Here is a 14,015-nt window from a genome sequence, read left to right on the forward strand (position 1 = left end):
ATAAAAATTTATTTCCACGAATTGATGTCTTACACAATTCTTGCATAATCTAATTCACTAATTCAAATGTATTTTCATATAATTTTAAATCAGCGAACATATTTTGAAACAGAAATCCCGAAATTTATTACGTAGCCGCGAAAGTTGGTTTACAGTAGCCGAATATACATTGTATATGTGATGACATGAAAATGTCATGTCGCATTAATTATACGAACGCTTCACTACACCAGCAAAGTATTCAGTGATTAAATTTATGAATTTCAAACACTGTAGAAAAATGTATCTTTTCAACAATTTTAGAAAAATTAATGGATTTGAAGCCAAAAAGGGCCCAAACCATACATTGTCCTTTCAAACAAGTGAGTTAATACTATATAAATATGCAAATGAGAACAGAAAAGTAATGAATATTTCCAAAACTATTTTTTATTTTATTCAAAGAATACATTTTATAGTACCTTTGCGAATAATTCATACTAAAGTCAAATAGAAACTGTATAATGATAAAGATTGAAAAGTGAATGAAGGAAAGATAGTAGTACCAAAATGTCGATCTAAAATGCAGCGTTTCGTCTCTAAGATAGGAAAAACAAGTTAATGTATAATAACAAGCGTTGGCCAACTATACAGTGCATACATGTATAACCACATCTCTCTCTCACAAGACATTCACACAAAGATGTTGTTGGGCGAAACTTAACATCTTTACTACAATCTTTTTATCTTTTCTTTTGAAATTGAAAAAAAAATGTATGTAAGGATAAACCTGTAGCACACAAATTGGTGAAAAAAATTGTCAAAAAGTACAAATCTTAATAACAATAATCTGTTGTCAAAACAAAATCACACTAGCGGCAGTGTCTGTAAAATATATCTGGAATAATGATTAAAGAATCTAATCATTAACTAATGCTGTGCAAGATAGCTTTTCTTCCATTTACATAGAAGTCTTGTACATGATATATTCATCATGATAATAGAAAACAAAATCTGTGATCCACTATAAAATGGAGTAATTATTGTAAAGAAAAAAACATCCAATCCCATGATAGTACATAGAATTAGAGAGCACCTGTTTCGTGTTTACTTGCAAAAGACAATAAGAAAAATTACATTGTAAAAACAGCAAGAAGAAATTCAATTTGCAACACCATCAAGAAGATTAATCTTCTGCTAAAATTAAATGTTTAATTGGCACAGAAGTGGGCATAAAAACAAAACCAAACTTGAATTCTTGCTTTATATATGATTATAGATATATATACTGCATTATAACAAATCTTTATCAATGAGAAAAAAAACTTTGTAAAACTTGTATCAAAATATGCTGAAGCACTAGATGTAGGTTAATACTACCGTGTTGGTTACTTGTGTCCAGTATATTAAGTGTTAATTAAGAGTGCATATGAATATGATATTTGGTTATTATATCATGAAATATCAATATGCTTATTTTATTAACAGGAAACAAAACAAAAGAAAAACGTAAGATATATATAGAAAATAACTAGGTCATACTGATATATATATTACAAAATATAACACCAATTCTCCCAACACCAGCACCGATTACAGCCCAGGGGAGGTAACTTCTGCCTAGTGACTGTTCAGACTAAATGGGGAAAATATTGTAGTAACTAGTTAGAATTACTTTAGAATCCAAAGGCTTTACACTACAGTTGACATTCTAGTCAGATTCTGCCTTTGGGGAAAATGTAAAGATGAGCACCTGCAAAGCTTCAGCCAACATTTTCTTATCTTTGGTCATATACCTAATATGTAAGTGTGTATAAGCAAATTTTGCTAAAAAAATGTTGAGAAAATTTGAAAAGTCGAATACCAGAAAAAAAGAGTGATGACTACAATCTGGCTACAACTATCTACATCACAAGGACAATACAGAAATGGCATATTGAATGTATAACAGCCTACTACGGTCATAAACAACACGGTGACAATGACCGGTTTTCTGACTTCACTTGCATTACTATACATTGTATTGCAAGGATCAACAACCACATACAACCGGTGTTTTAACAATTATATAACACTTTTACACTGTACAGAATCTACTCAAAGAATTGTAAACTGTACACACTATTTAACATCTTCACTCCTGGTCAATGAATGGTCGATAAATCACAGAAATACCTCAGAGAAAGGAAACCTTTCAAAGAAAACCTTACACTATTTTGCGGAACACACAAAATGTTCAATATTCCAACCATTTTGAAATCACAAAAAGAATGAAATCACACCATTTCATAGAACACACAAAATGTTCAATCATCTTGAAATCTCGGCAAGTACAAATATACACCTTTTCGCGGAACACACAAAATGTTCAATCATCTTGAAATCTCGGAAAATACAAATATACACTTTTTCGCGGAACACACAAAATGTTCAATCTCTCAATCATCTTCAAATCTCAGAAGAAGGAATTTACCGGGTATGCTATTTCACAATACACATGAAATATTCAAACTTTCAGAAAACGTTTTAATACTTTTCTCATTTTCTCATTCAACAACACTTTTGGTTTTAAAATATCCAACATCAAGATGGCTTTCCAATTTTCTTTTTTGCCTGTTGAAGAAGTTCATCAAAGTCTAAGGTTTTCTTAGAGTTTAAACTCTGAAGTGGGTTTAATTCCTCCATCAATTCAATATCACCATCTGAAAGAATAAGAAATAATTTACTTTCATTTTTCTTACATAGATTTATTTTAATTTTATAAGATATAAAACTAACATGGTATTAAATGTTTTAACATGTCACGTTTTCATGGAATTAATTTGGTTAATTACTTAGATTGGATCATGTTCAAGATTACTCCAACAATGTTTGAGGTTAACACGACGAGATACTTATTAACATAGCGTCGTGTGACCTCTAACGAACACGGCCAGTGATTCATGTTGCTGGACCACAGCTGATCACAATGATGTAAAATGTATCAAAAGTGTCATTTTATATGTTGTCACCTACCTTTTTAGATTTATATATCATAAATACACATATTTGCGAGACATTTCCAACATATTAATCCAAGAAGCTATGATAAATGCATTTCTTATAACATTCACCATATTTTCACTTGTATTGACTGCTATTTTTAATTCGAATAGGAATATTGAGGTTTTATGAAATTTAGGATTTATCTAAATGTGTATGCGAAACAAGCGGAACGAAGTAAGCCTCATTTCCATTATATGTTTCGCTAAATTTAAATTTTGTGTTTTGTATTAACCATAGCCGCCATAATGTTTTAGTGACAGTAAAATTCAGCACATCGACTTGCATACGTTTTAAGATGGATTTAAAAATATATGGGTGGTGTCATACAAAATTATTTGCAGGAATTGATTAATATATAATCAACAAGTAAGTCAATCAGTAATCGTTGATATATCTTGTCATTTAAATTGTCTTAGATACGTTTAAAGCCAGCGACAAATAAATGGGCGCTGCCAGCAATATGGCGAACATACGGAACTCGTATGAGGTCGCATATCCACCCAATGTAATCAGGTGGAATAAGACCTCATACAAGTGTAGGAGTAGTTCAAGATATGAATTATCATTCAAAATAATTATTTCTAAAAATTCTACCAACCTAAATCCTCATATTCTGTTTCACAGAATTTCCTTCGACCTCCAAAGCACAACTCAAACGGCTGACAGTCCGGAATGTCATTTCCCTCTGAAATGGAAACAGACCCATGAAGAAAATAGACAAACATGAACACTCAGTACAATCCAAAGGGGTTTCAATATCAGGCGGTACTCGGTACTTTTTGCCAAATGAACCTGGCTGTGGTATCACTTGATTTGGGCTAAATTACATTAGATAGCATACAGATGGTATAGAAAAGTCCCCCCTGATATTGCCATTGTACCGCCTCTCCTGAAAGATAATGAAACCCCTGAATACAACTTCATTTAATACTGATTGGAGCTTTTCTTCTACAAAATCAACATAGTCCTGACGGTGAGCTAGGACATCTTTAATTCATATCGCACTAATAGCCTAAAGGTCAATTGTCAATGTTATGGTTTTAATCATTTTCTTCCTTTTTTACAAAACAATTGGAAGGAGTTAACTCAAAGTGTGTGTCAGCAACTTACTTTCAATGGCAGCGTAGGCATCACAGGTGTAGGAAAATGTTACAAATCCATAGTTATCACTGCAAGGGAGAAAACATAGTATACTTAGTTAAGTATTGTTTTTTTCACTAAGTGACAATGTCACAATCCATACCTAAGGGATATAACGATGTAATATGTAAAGAAAGAAAGATCATCTGTGACATGTGACTATAGGATAAACTCAATAGGTAACAATCCTGGGATTAGCATGATAGGTAACAGTCATGCACCTTTTTAACATAATTTTCAAAACTTCTTGTGTGCAGTAATATAGAATTCTTTAACTTCCACTGTAATTTCTAGAAGTGAAATGCACAGTTGGTATAATCATCATTTGATCATGGCAATGTGTGTTGCACTATTATATCATACAACTTCTTTATAAGTAATGCCTTGTACATGTGTGCAGTTAGACCTGCAATCATTCTGGTATTATCTTGAAGAACCTACCCATGCTCCCTAAAGTGAAGTTGTACATGTTCTATCTCTCCAAATCTCTGGAACCTTCTCCTCATGTCCATTCGTGTATAATCCTTTGGTATACGACCTACATAGATAATCCGACGCTCTTCCTGTAGGCAGAGAAAAAGGCATCAGTTTAGAATTCAATTAAATATCAACTTTAAATACACACCATCAACCTCAGCAATATGTTTTTATAAGGTCAATAGACTCAATGCAATGTATATTTGAGAGCTTCTTTATTATCTTTGCATCCTTATCATCAAATAGATTTAATTTTTTGAAGTTGGATTGATGAAAAATCAGGAGGGGTATATTCTGAAGAGGAAATAAGTGATCAAGAAGTGCAAGTACTGGTGGTGATGGTTATCAACACAAGTTAATGCAAACCAAATATTTTCAAATACAATCAAGTTTTGCGAGTTATTAGTAACCGAAAAAATAAGTCACTGTGAAGACAATTGCACTGCAAAAGAATTAAATCCTTATTTGAGCTATAAATCCTAAAATAAATTGCCATGAAAGTAAGCTAATTTACAACACGAGTCAACAAAGATAAACATTAACATACCATCTGTTTGTTCTTCTCCTTGTTTCGGAGTTCCTTTTGCTCCATCCTTCGTTTTAGTTGAGAAGGACTTACACCTCTACAAATATGAAAACATTAAGTTTAGTATTAATCAAATAAAAAATATTTACTAGCAAATCTTAGCACAACATGAAATTCCAGGAAAAGCTAAATACCCAGTTAAACTCATTTCTCTTGTCCAAGGATTAAAACATATGTAAAAACATTAAAAATTTTATGCATTGAAAAAATTGATGATGAATCACATTGGACTCCAAAATAAATCATATTTTAACTGCATGAATTATTGAATTTTTGCCCTAGGTACTGCATTTATAACCCCTCAATAGTCATGAGCAGGGTAGAAGTAAAATAGCCAGGTACCGTAATAAAATACATAGATATTTTTATTGCAAAAACAATTTATTATCACGTATCAGAGTAGTCTATATAATTTGCTTGCACTTTTGCCACTTTGCGATATTCCTCTGCTAATGTCTTTGGACACTTCATCTTACACCAGCTCACCGGGGTCATGTTGGCGCCTGTGGATAAAGGGAGATAATTTATAATCAACATTATCAGGATGAAAATGCTAAATACCTATAATAGATACATATTATTAAAATATATTTATGTAATTAAAAGATGTTATTATAAATGTAGATTTTATTTAGTGAAATTTATATTCATATTCCTCAATATTAAATAATCTCATAACATCCTCTTCTAAAATGTTTATATTTTATATCTACAGATAATTATTTTATGATTGTATACATGTACATTCAACAATATGCAATATAGATGTACTTACCAGACTCACTGGTTGCCATGACAACACCTAGTTCATTCTCTGCTGTAGATAATACATAAGAATGGGCATCTCCTAACGACATCTATTCCAGTAGTCAAGGTTTATAACAAGACCCCATTATCACTGTTATCAAAATCTACGATCATGTCATGTATTTATAAAACAAATGTATACAAAGTTTTCTTCAATCAACAAATACAATATTGAAAAGATGACTCATTCATCCCTAAAAATTCGTAATGAATTGTTCCAGTCTTAACAGTTAGGTTAGCAGAGTCTAAATTAAGTGTCTTTATGGTGGAATGAGTTAAATAATAGAACATGACATAGAAAATTGAATGTGTGAAATATTTGACTACTAAACCAAAGGATACCACTCTTGCCACCACTATGTCACCTGGTCGGAAACACTTGTACATTTCTACCTGTAAATGGAAATATCAGAAACATTTGTGCAAAATTAAAAATGCACATTTTTATCAGCACAAACAACAAATACCTAGGATTAATTACAATTCAAGAATATAAATTATTATCAGAGTCACAGTTTGGGGTATTCTTTAATTATATTAACCTTTCTTAGTAAGGGAGATAATGCAGTAGTACTATTTACATCAAATTATTTACATCAAATTTTAGGGATCAGTTTCATTGAATTCTACATGTGAGAACATACGAAACATGTGTGAATATACAAAATGACAAGTGAGGTATTGTATTATGTTTGAAACAACTGGAGTGAAATGAATTGATAGTGTGATGATTGATGGGACCAGACATCCAACTTTAGAGACATACATGAAGTGATTGTTTAATCACTGTAATAACAAAACTTACTCGGTCTTTTTCTGTAGCTCGCACATCTTCTTTTCTGAAACAGAAATCACACAATCATGAATTGATTGGTATGGTGTCTAAGACAACTTTTTTTTTATTTAATAAATCACTTATTTTATTATTACTTTTAATATGAAAGTAAATAAGATCAAAAAAGAATCATTTTCTATTCGGGGTGAGATAGGACATGTCATTATCAACCTCAAGATAAGGTTCTTTACCTGTCAAACATGGAGCTTTGCCAAGTGTTTGACATTTTAGAATCATACCCCTGGGTTTCTATCAATCTGAAATTCTCTCCCAATTGACTCTCTAATATCGAATGGGGACACAGAAGGAACTAGCTTATTTGCCTGTTAGTTACTGCAGGACAACAAAAGACAGGATAGATCAAGAGCGAGCAGGGAACTTATTTGGTAAAACTTTCATCATGGAAAGTTCTAGTTACTTAAACACAGTCTGGTTGTCTGTTTTTTTGGCTTCTGTTGGAAATGACTTATGTGATTCCTAAAGGCTTCCAGAAACAAGAGGCCCAAAGGGCCTTAACGGTCATCTGACTAACATGGCAATAGTAAAATTAATTATATATGGTGTCACTTTGTCAGGACCATGTCAGGATCATTTTCAATTTCTTTCAACAAATTTTATTTCAAACAAGAGGCCCAAGGGCCTTAACATTTAGGAAACTAATTAGATATGACTATGGCGGCCATCTTGGATTTCGGATCGACCCGAAAAATAACAACACTTTGTCGGGACTATGTCAGGATCATTTCATGTAAGTTTCAGCTAAATCGCACTGGTAGAACTTGAGCAGAAGTTCAAAATGTGAAAAGTTAACGCACGGCGGACGGCGCACGTCGGACGACGACGGACGAAACATGACAACTATAGGTCATCCTGACCCTTCGGGTCAGATGACCTAAAAACCTTTAAAATCTGCTATCAGGTTGAAAAACAGAAAACCTGCCTAATGTTGAGGACATTAGGAGGTTCCTTGCAATCTTACCTGATCAGGCCCCTGAAGGGTTCCTTGAGAGTAATACCTCCAACACTTAAGATGGAACATTTACAAAATCGTGGATTTACATTTGTCACCTGAAATTCATGAAATAAATGTTAAATAAGAGTTCATATTTGATAAGCATTCAAGCCAATATGACGCATGGGATTTTGATGTATCGTTATTTCATTATGGTCAGATTGAATATCTAAAATATATGAAAATAAATCCATGTTTTTATCAACTTTTTGTTTACTCTTAGAAAAATATTTAGTTAATACTATTCTATATTTGACTAAGATAATTTATTGGTTATAATTTAATGTATATGTTGTATATCTTACTCCAATGAGATTTACTTTCTTGTTAGTTTATGACAGGTAAATTACTTTAATTTTAAGTTTTGTTTTCTTAAAATATATGTATGTAAGTGTCATGAACTGAATATATGTTCAGCACAATCATAGTGACAACTTCAGACATCAATATTTCTAATTCAGGAGATAATTTTTACGATCCGAAAAAAATCCTAAAATAAGTAAAAAATAAGCAGAACACAAAAATACACCTTATAAGGTAATATAGGCCACACCTGATCAATTTTTTATCAGATACTCTTTAACTGGCAGTTATAAAACAACAAAATGTTTCAAATGTGTCTTGCGGTGTAAAACATCTAAAATTGTTGGAGTGAGGAGATGGCTAGAAACGTTACATTGAATATACATGTACCTTATAGAAGTAAAGCTACGAAGCCAATTAATAGTAAAGCAGTTCATTGATTGAGGCTTTCTCTATGAAGTTGCGATTCAACTTTGCTATAGTCAAGGGTATATTGAAATGTTTCAGTGAGAGCATCACACTGAATACACTTGACAAGCCAAGTTGGTTGTGATTGAAATCTGTTTTTTACCATTTATACAGAACCAAGTAATATACAATTGTGTCCACTGTAGGTAGATGTATCAAGAGTTGACACAGTTTTTATATATCAGCTGGTTCTATAATGATTTCAGTTGATTTACTTACTCTTGTGGTAACAACTGCATCAACTGTCGGTACAATATTGAGTTCAGTGTCTGCCTTTACTTCCACAATTACCTGAAATATTAACAGGGTAAAAGTATTTCTCTAACATTATTTAACAAAGATAAAATCTTTCTTGGTAGTATGAAGTCAGGTATCAGCTCTCTTGTTCTACCTTCAACCTTTAAGAGATGTTTTGGTACATATATTGATAAAGCAGTTTGCATCATATCACTTCAAGCATTTATTTATAAATATATTCTTTACTTTCAATTCCTTAAACAAAAATTTCTTAACAAAGAAATGAATAACAAATTCTAATTTTAATCAGCTGAAATAGAAGAGACAAGAAAACATTTGCCAATGATCAGCTATAAATCATATTATACATACCTGGTCGTTTTCAGATCTTGTAGTTAAATATCCAGCTAAACTAGCATGTAGAAATCCCGATCTGATGTAACTGCCATTACCCGACACAATATTTTCATCATGTCGACATATTCTTTGACCTACAAAGTAAGATGGGACAGATATTGTACCAATGGATAATAATATATTTGATACAGTCCTTTAGAACTTTAGATTGATGGTAGTAATATGCTGTTTGAGCCTCTCATACTCGTGCAGGCTACCAAAGGGACTTTGCAATTCAAGTAATTTTTATTTCATATTATGTCCTGATTTCAAACACTGGTCTGGTTGCTATATTCTTACTCCTGATTTGACGCTTAATTATGAACTCATGGTGGTTTTGTCATGGGAAGGGGGCGGAGGTGAAGACTTTGAGAAAGGAATTAATTAAGGAGTGTAGCAGAATACGCTGTTTCCTGAATACAACTTTCAGTCAGTTTAGTCATGTGACTTTGTTCATCATGTGACTTTATTGAGGGCAAATTTTGAACAAAATGACACCATAATGAATGACTGCATGTACATGGAAGGAATATTACATTGACAGAAAATTTAATATTAATTATCAAAACATACTGCACTAAATGTAATCCAAATATGCATGAAAAATTAAGTTAGACACTACACAAGGAATTGGCATGTAAATTAAAGCATCAAATGCAGCTTTAGTATTAACTAGCAGTTCGAAATCAACAGTATCTGACGGCACGACGATTTACCCAAAACTACCCAAAACCACCCAAAACTACCCACAGCTTACCCAAAACTACCCAAAATTTACCAAAACTAACCCAAAACTATTCATAACTTACCCTATATTATCCAAAACTACCAAAACGTGTACGGAACTTTGCTGACAGTATGACATACTAACGTTAAGTTTGTAATAGCGGTTACCTCCCTGAAGCAGGAAATGCAAACCTTTGCGGTTTTCGTAATTCAGAACAACCACTGCGGTCGTTTCTTTATTTTCAATCCTAAAGGCCTATGTTACAGACAATATGCAATCACTAGGTCCATTTTTAATTCATAAACTATCAAAACTGCGTAACCGGCCCAAGGCCTAGTGATCAATTTGTTGATGAATGTCCTTTTAATAAATATGCATATTTTTTTCGCGAACCTGTAGAACCTTAATTTTTATTCATAATTACTAAATCTATAACTGGTTCATCTCCATAAGGGCTCCCTTTGCATTTGCTGAAATATATATCAGTACAATGTAATACATATGTTTCTGATATATGACAAAACAGTTATTTGTAAATCATCTTTTTTAAACGATATGATCAAATGTATGTATACATTACACACAACGTATGGAAATATTTTTTAGTTTTTTTTAAAATTATTTATTGAGTTTGTGTTTATTACATATTTTATTATATATTGTGTATATTTTTCGGTCTCAGTTTCCGCATGCCGGAGCCATATTTTATGGTAATATAGACTGATATATACATAATGATGTAATCATTTTATTTTTCATTACTAGTTTTTAACTTAATTCCTTTTTTATATACGTGTCTTGTGGTTTTTTTATTTAACTGTGTACATTTTCAGTCTCAGTTTCCGCATGCCGGAGCCATATTTTATGGTAATCTAGACTGATATATACATAATGATGTAATCATTTTATTTTTCATTACTAGTTTTTAACTTAATTCCTTTATTATATATGTGTCTTGTGTTTTTTGTTTTTATTTAGTTGTGTATATTTTCAGTCTCAATTTCCGCGTGTCGGAGCCAAATTTTATGGTAATCTAGACTGATATATACATAATATAGTAATCATTTTATATTTAGTAGTTTTAACTTTATTTCTTAAATGCTGATGTGTACATAATATGGTAACCATATTATTAGTTGTAACTTCGTTTTTAATAATAAATGCATTATATGTTGTTACAAAAATGATATCAATTCATGTTTCATGTTTCATATTTGATGGATTCCATATCTGTTTTAAAATATTTACTTTATAATACAAGGACGTATATCTCATTTTATGACGATGTACATGTATTAATTTTGATTTAAGCTTAAGCATTTAATAATATCTAATTTTCGAATTTGTTATGTTGTGATAATGATATATTAAAATCTATACTGAATAAATGTCATAACAGCTGTTCTCTGACGTTCTGTTATATTATTGTTTGAGGTAGTCCTTCGTTTGTAGCGTAGTTACTACTCTTTGAATATAACATGGGTAAAGTACATTAACGTTGATAAGTCCCACCATCTGGTGATTATTACGTTCATCATTTGATGTGAATATCATAACGTCATAATTAACAGAAGGTGCTACTGATCGACGGCAAGTTGTATCCTGGTCACATATTGGTATCTCCAGTTAAAGGGAGGTAACCGCTATTACAAACTAGTATGTTCCGGTTTGTCGTTTCTTTGATTATCAACTACGTCATAAAATCTAAATATTCCAGACTCAGCAAATGTTACTAACTTTACGAGAAGTTCTTTATGAGAAGTTATACAAATTTTTGGGTAAGTTTTGGGTAGTTTTGGGGATGTTTTGGGTAGTTTTGGGTACGTTTAAAGTAAGTTTTGGTTAGTTTTGGGTAGTTTTGGGTAAATCGTTACGCCCGTAACTGATACCTCACTTACAAATATTTCTTAATTTACCTTGGTACTTTTTTCCAACAATCAACAACAAGTGAGAAATACAAAAACATCACAGTTTATCTTGGTTCTGTTATCAGGCAAGTATTATCAACAATGACTTTTACTCGGACATTCATAGTCTCTGCCTATAAGTGTCACTGCTATGACGGAAAAATGTGCTCTGATTTTTGGCTGTCACATAACCAAATAAATGTTTTTTTTATCTCTTTCCCAGAAGAGTTCCCTGTATCCTGGAATCGGTGTATTGGACTTAATCTAGCAATCATCAGTGACAATGTAGCTCAATTGGTAGAGCTATAGTGTTCACCGTGATAATGTCCAAGGTTCAAAATTAATTCTCCCCTCCTGTTACAAATAGGATCTACCGTACAATAAATAACCAGGACCCATCTTATCTATCTTATCATTTGTACATGTGCTACCAATAGTAATTTACCAAAAAATGATGTCACTCACCAAATTAAAAGAAAGTACCTATAATGTTTTACTTAAGTCAAAATGAATGCCAACTGGTAACAATTTAAATGTCTTTTTGCTGCAAATCTTCTGCATGTGATGCGCAACAATAGAATTTAAAATTTATTTCTATGAGTGAACTTTCATTACAAATAAGTGCTGTCTTACAAATAACCTTACCGGAAAGCTAAAATTCTACCAAAAACATTCGCTTACCTGGAACACACACCTTTTCCATGGGGGCTGACATCTTGTTTATTCGGAACTACTCGGATGATGTTAACAAAGCCGAAGGATTCAGAATGAAGGTCGTTTGTAGTTTCGTTTTGCAATATTTAAAGGGACATAAACCTTAAATAATTTGTTATGTATGCTTAGATATGGTTTTCAGATGTTTATTGAATATTTTATTACAATGATTGGTTATCTAAAACGACAGGAAAACGTGGGGAATACCTACCTCAAATATGATAAAAATAGACCGTCATATTCTATTTTTGGAACACAAAACGAAAGCTAACCGAGAGCGAGGAACGACAAACTTGCTGACATGACAAGGAATATTAGTTTTCCACATTTTAAGATTATTTTTCTAATTTATGATGTTTGACAAATGAAGTCTAAGCCATATTTGTTATAAAACAATTTGTATTTAGCGTAAGAATGATCAGTCAAAAGTCAAACGAGACTTTTCATTCGACTGGGCACCGCGAAGGGTTCCTGACTTATTCCACATATGTACATCACGCAAGTATAAAGTGGGGAGTTGCCCCCTTCTCTTGCATTTCAGCGATCCATTTTTACCTACTTTATTTACCAATCGCGCACGTTACTGACTCTTGACGTACAATGTTTTCTATCGGAATTCGTTTGTGTTCGCTTCACCCACGTTTTTGACTTGCAGTGGAGGTCATTAAAGTTTAACACTACTATGCTATCGTTACAAAATTCGACCGGCCGGTTCAAAATACAGAAAGATGGAATTTCCATTATAATTAATTTATTTTACACATTTGCACAATAACTGATATATATTACTTAGTAAGGTATCTGACACGTCTTAAATATGTATTTTACTCAAATTTAAATGGTTAATTTAGGTTCATGTCCCTTTAATGATATTGACTGACATTTCTACAGCTAAGCATGTTGATTTTATAACCTTATCATATTTCATATAGAAAGGGAATCAAGAGGTCCAAGAGATTTAATTTTGAACACATCATTATATAATATAAGTATAGTATTTTGTACTTTAAAGTGAATAGTCGGGCAAAGAAAACCAGTCTAAATGCATTCATTGGCCTTCCAAAAGTTCTCACATATTAATACGACGGTCAAGTTCTGCTTAGTTTCCCAGTTCTGACCATTAAAGTACAGAAAAGTTGAAAGCATTGAAAACGAGGCTGCGTGGAAATGTACCCACGGACATAGTGAGCTGGGAGGACGTTTTAGAATTTCCATACTTTAAATTAATTTCTTCGTACGCAGACAGATTTTGACGAGAGATTTTATTTTTCCATTTCATAAGAAATTATACTGGATACATTCACATCATTTTTACCGACTTTAACCATCCTTGCCCGACTGTTCACTTTAAGGTCATTTATTTTGGCAAATCAATCTAATTA

At 32.2% G+C, this 14,015-nt stretch overlaps 2 protein-coding genes across 4 annotated transcripts; both read right to left on the minus strand.

Annotated features, from left to right (window-relative positions):
* Positions 1-409: 409 nt before the first annotated feature.
* On the minus strand, positions 410-5,303 carry LOC138334840 (peroxisome proliferator-activated receptor gamma coactivator 1-alpha-like). Of its 2 annotated transcripts, XR_011210193.1 has the most exons (6): positions 5,189-5,303; positions 4,606-4,727; positions 4,135-4,193; positions 3,623-3,709; positions 2,386-2,681; positions 410-2,323 (listed from the first exon to the last, which is right to left on the minus strand). XR_011210193.1 is itself a non-coding variant. In XM_069283607.1 (5 exons), exons 1-5 carry the CDS (start codon positions 5,231-5,233, stop codon positions 2,563-2,565), a joined length of 432 nt encoding a protein of 143 aa, XP_069139708.1. In that variant the 5' UTR covers positions 5,234-5,303; the 3' UTR covers positions 410-2,562. The 2 variants fall into 2 exon arrangements, 1 of the variants encoding a protein (XP_069139708.1); XM_069283607.1 differs by having other exon boundaries at positions 410-2,681.
* Positions 5,304-5,446: 143 nt separating this feature from the next.
* On the minus strand, positions 5,447-12,709 carry LOC138334841 (exosome complex component CSL4-like). 2 transcript variants are annotated; one of them, XM_069283608.1, is made up of 8 exons: positions 12,601-12,709; positions 9,262-9,380; positions 8,872-8,943; positions 7,849-7,937; positions 6,840-6,873; positions 6,377-6,427; positions 6,003-6,084; positions 5,447-5,730 (listed from the first exon to the last, which is right to left on the minus strand). In XM_069283608.1, the coding sequence occupies exons 1-8, from the start codon at positions 12,632-12,634 to the stop codon at positions 5,615-5,617; spliced, it is 597 nt and encodes a 198-aa protein (XP_069139709.1). In that variant the 5' UTR covers positions 12,635-12,709; the 3' UTR covers positions 5,447-5,614. The 2 variants fall into 2 exon arrangements, with proteins under 2 accessions (XP_069139709.1, XP_069139710.1); XM_069283609.1 differs by lacking the exon at positions 12,601-12,709 and adding an exon at positions 11,542-11,627.
* Between the last annotated feature and the right edge of the window lie 1,306 nt (positions 12,710-14,015).

The sequence above is a fragment of the Argopecten irradians genome, chromosome 11 (genome assembly GCF_041381155.1).
Source record: "Argopecten irradians isolate NY chromosome 11, Ai_NY, whole genome shotgun sequence".
Lineage (NCBI taxonomy): Eukaryota > Metazoa > Mollusca > Bivalvia > Pectinida > Pectinidae > Argopecten > Argopecten irradians.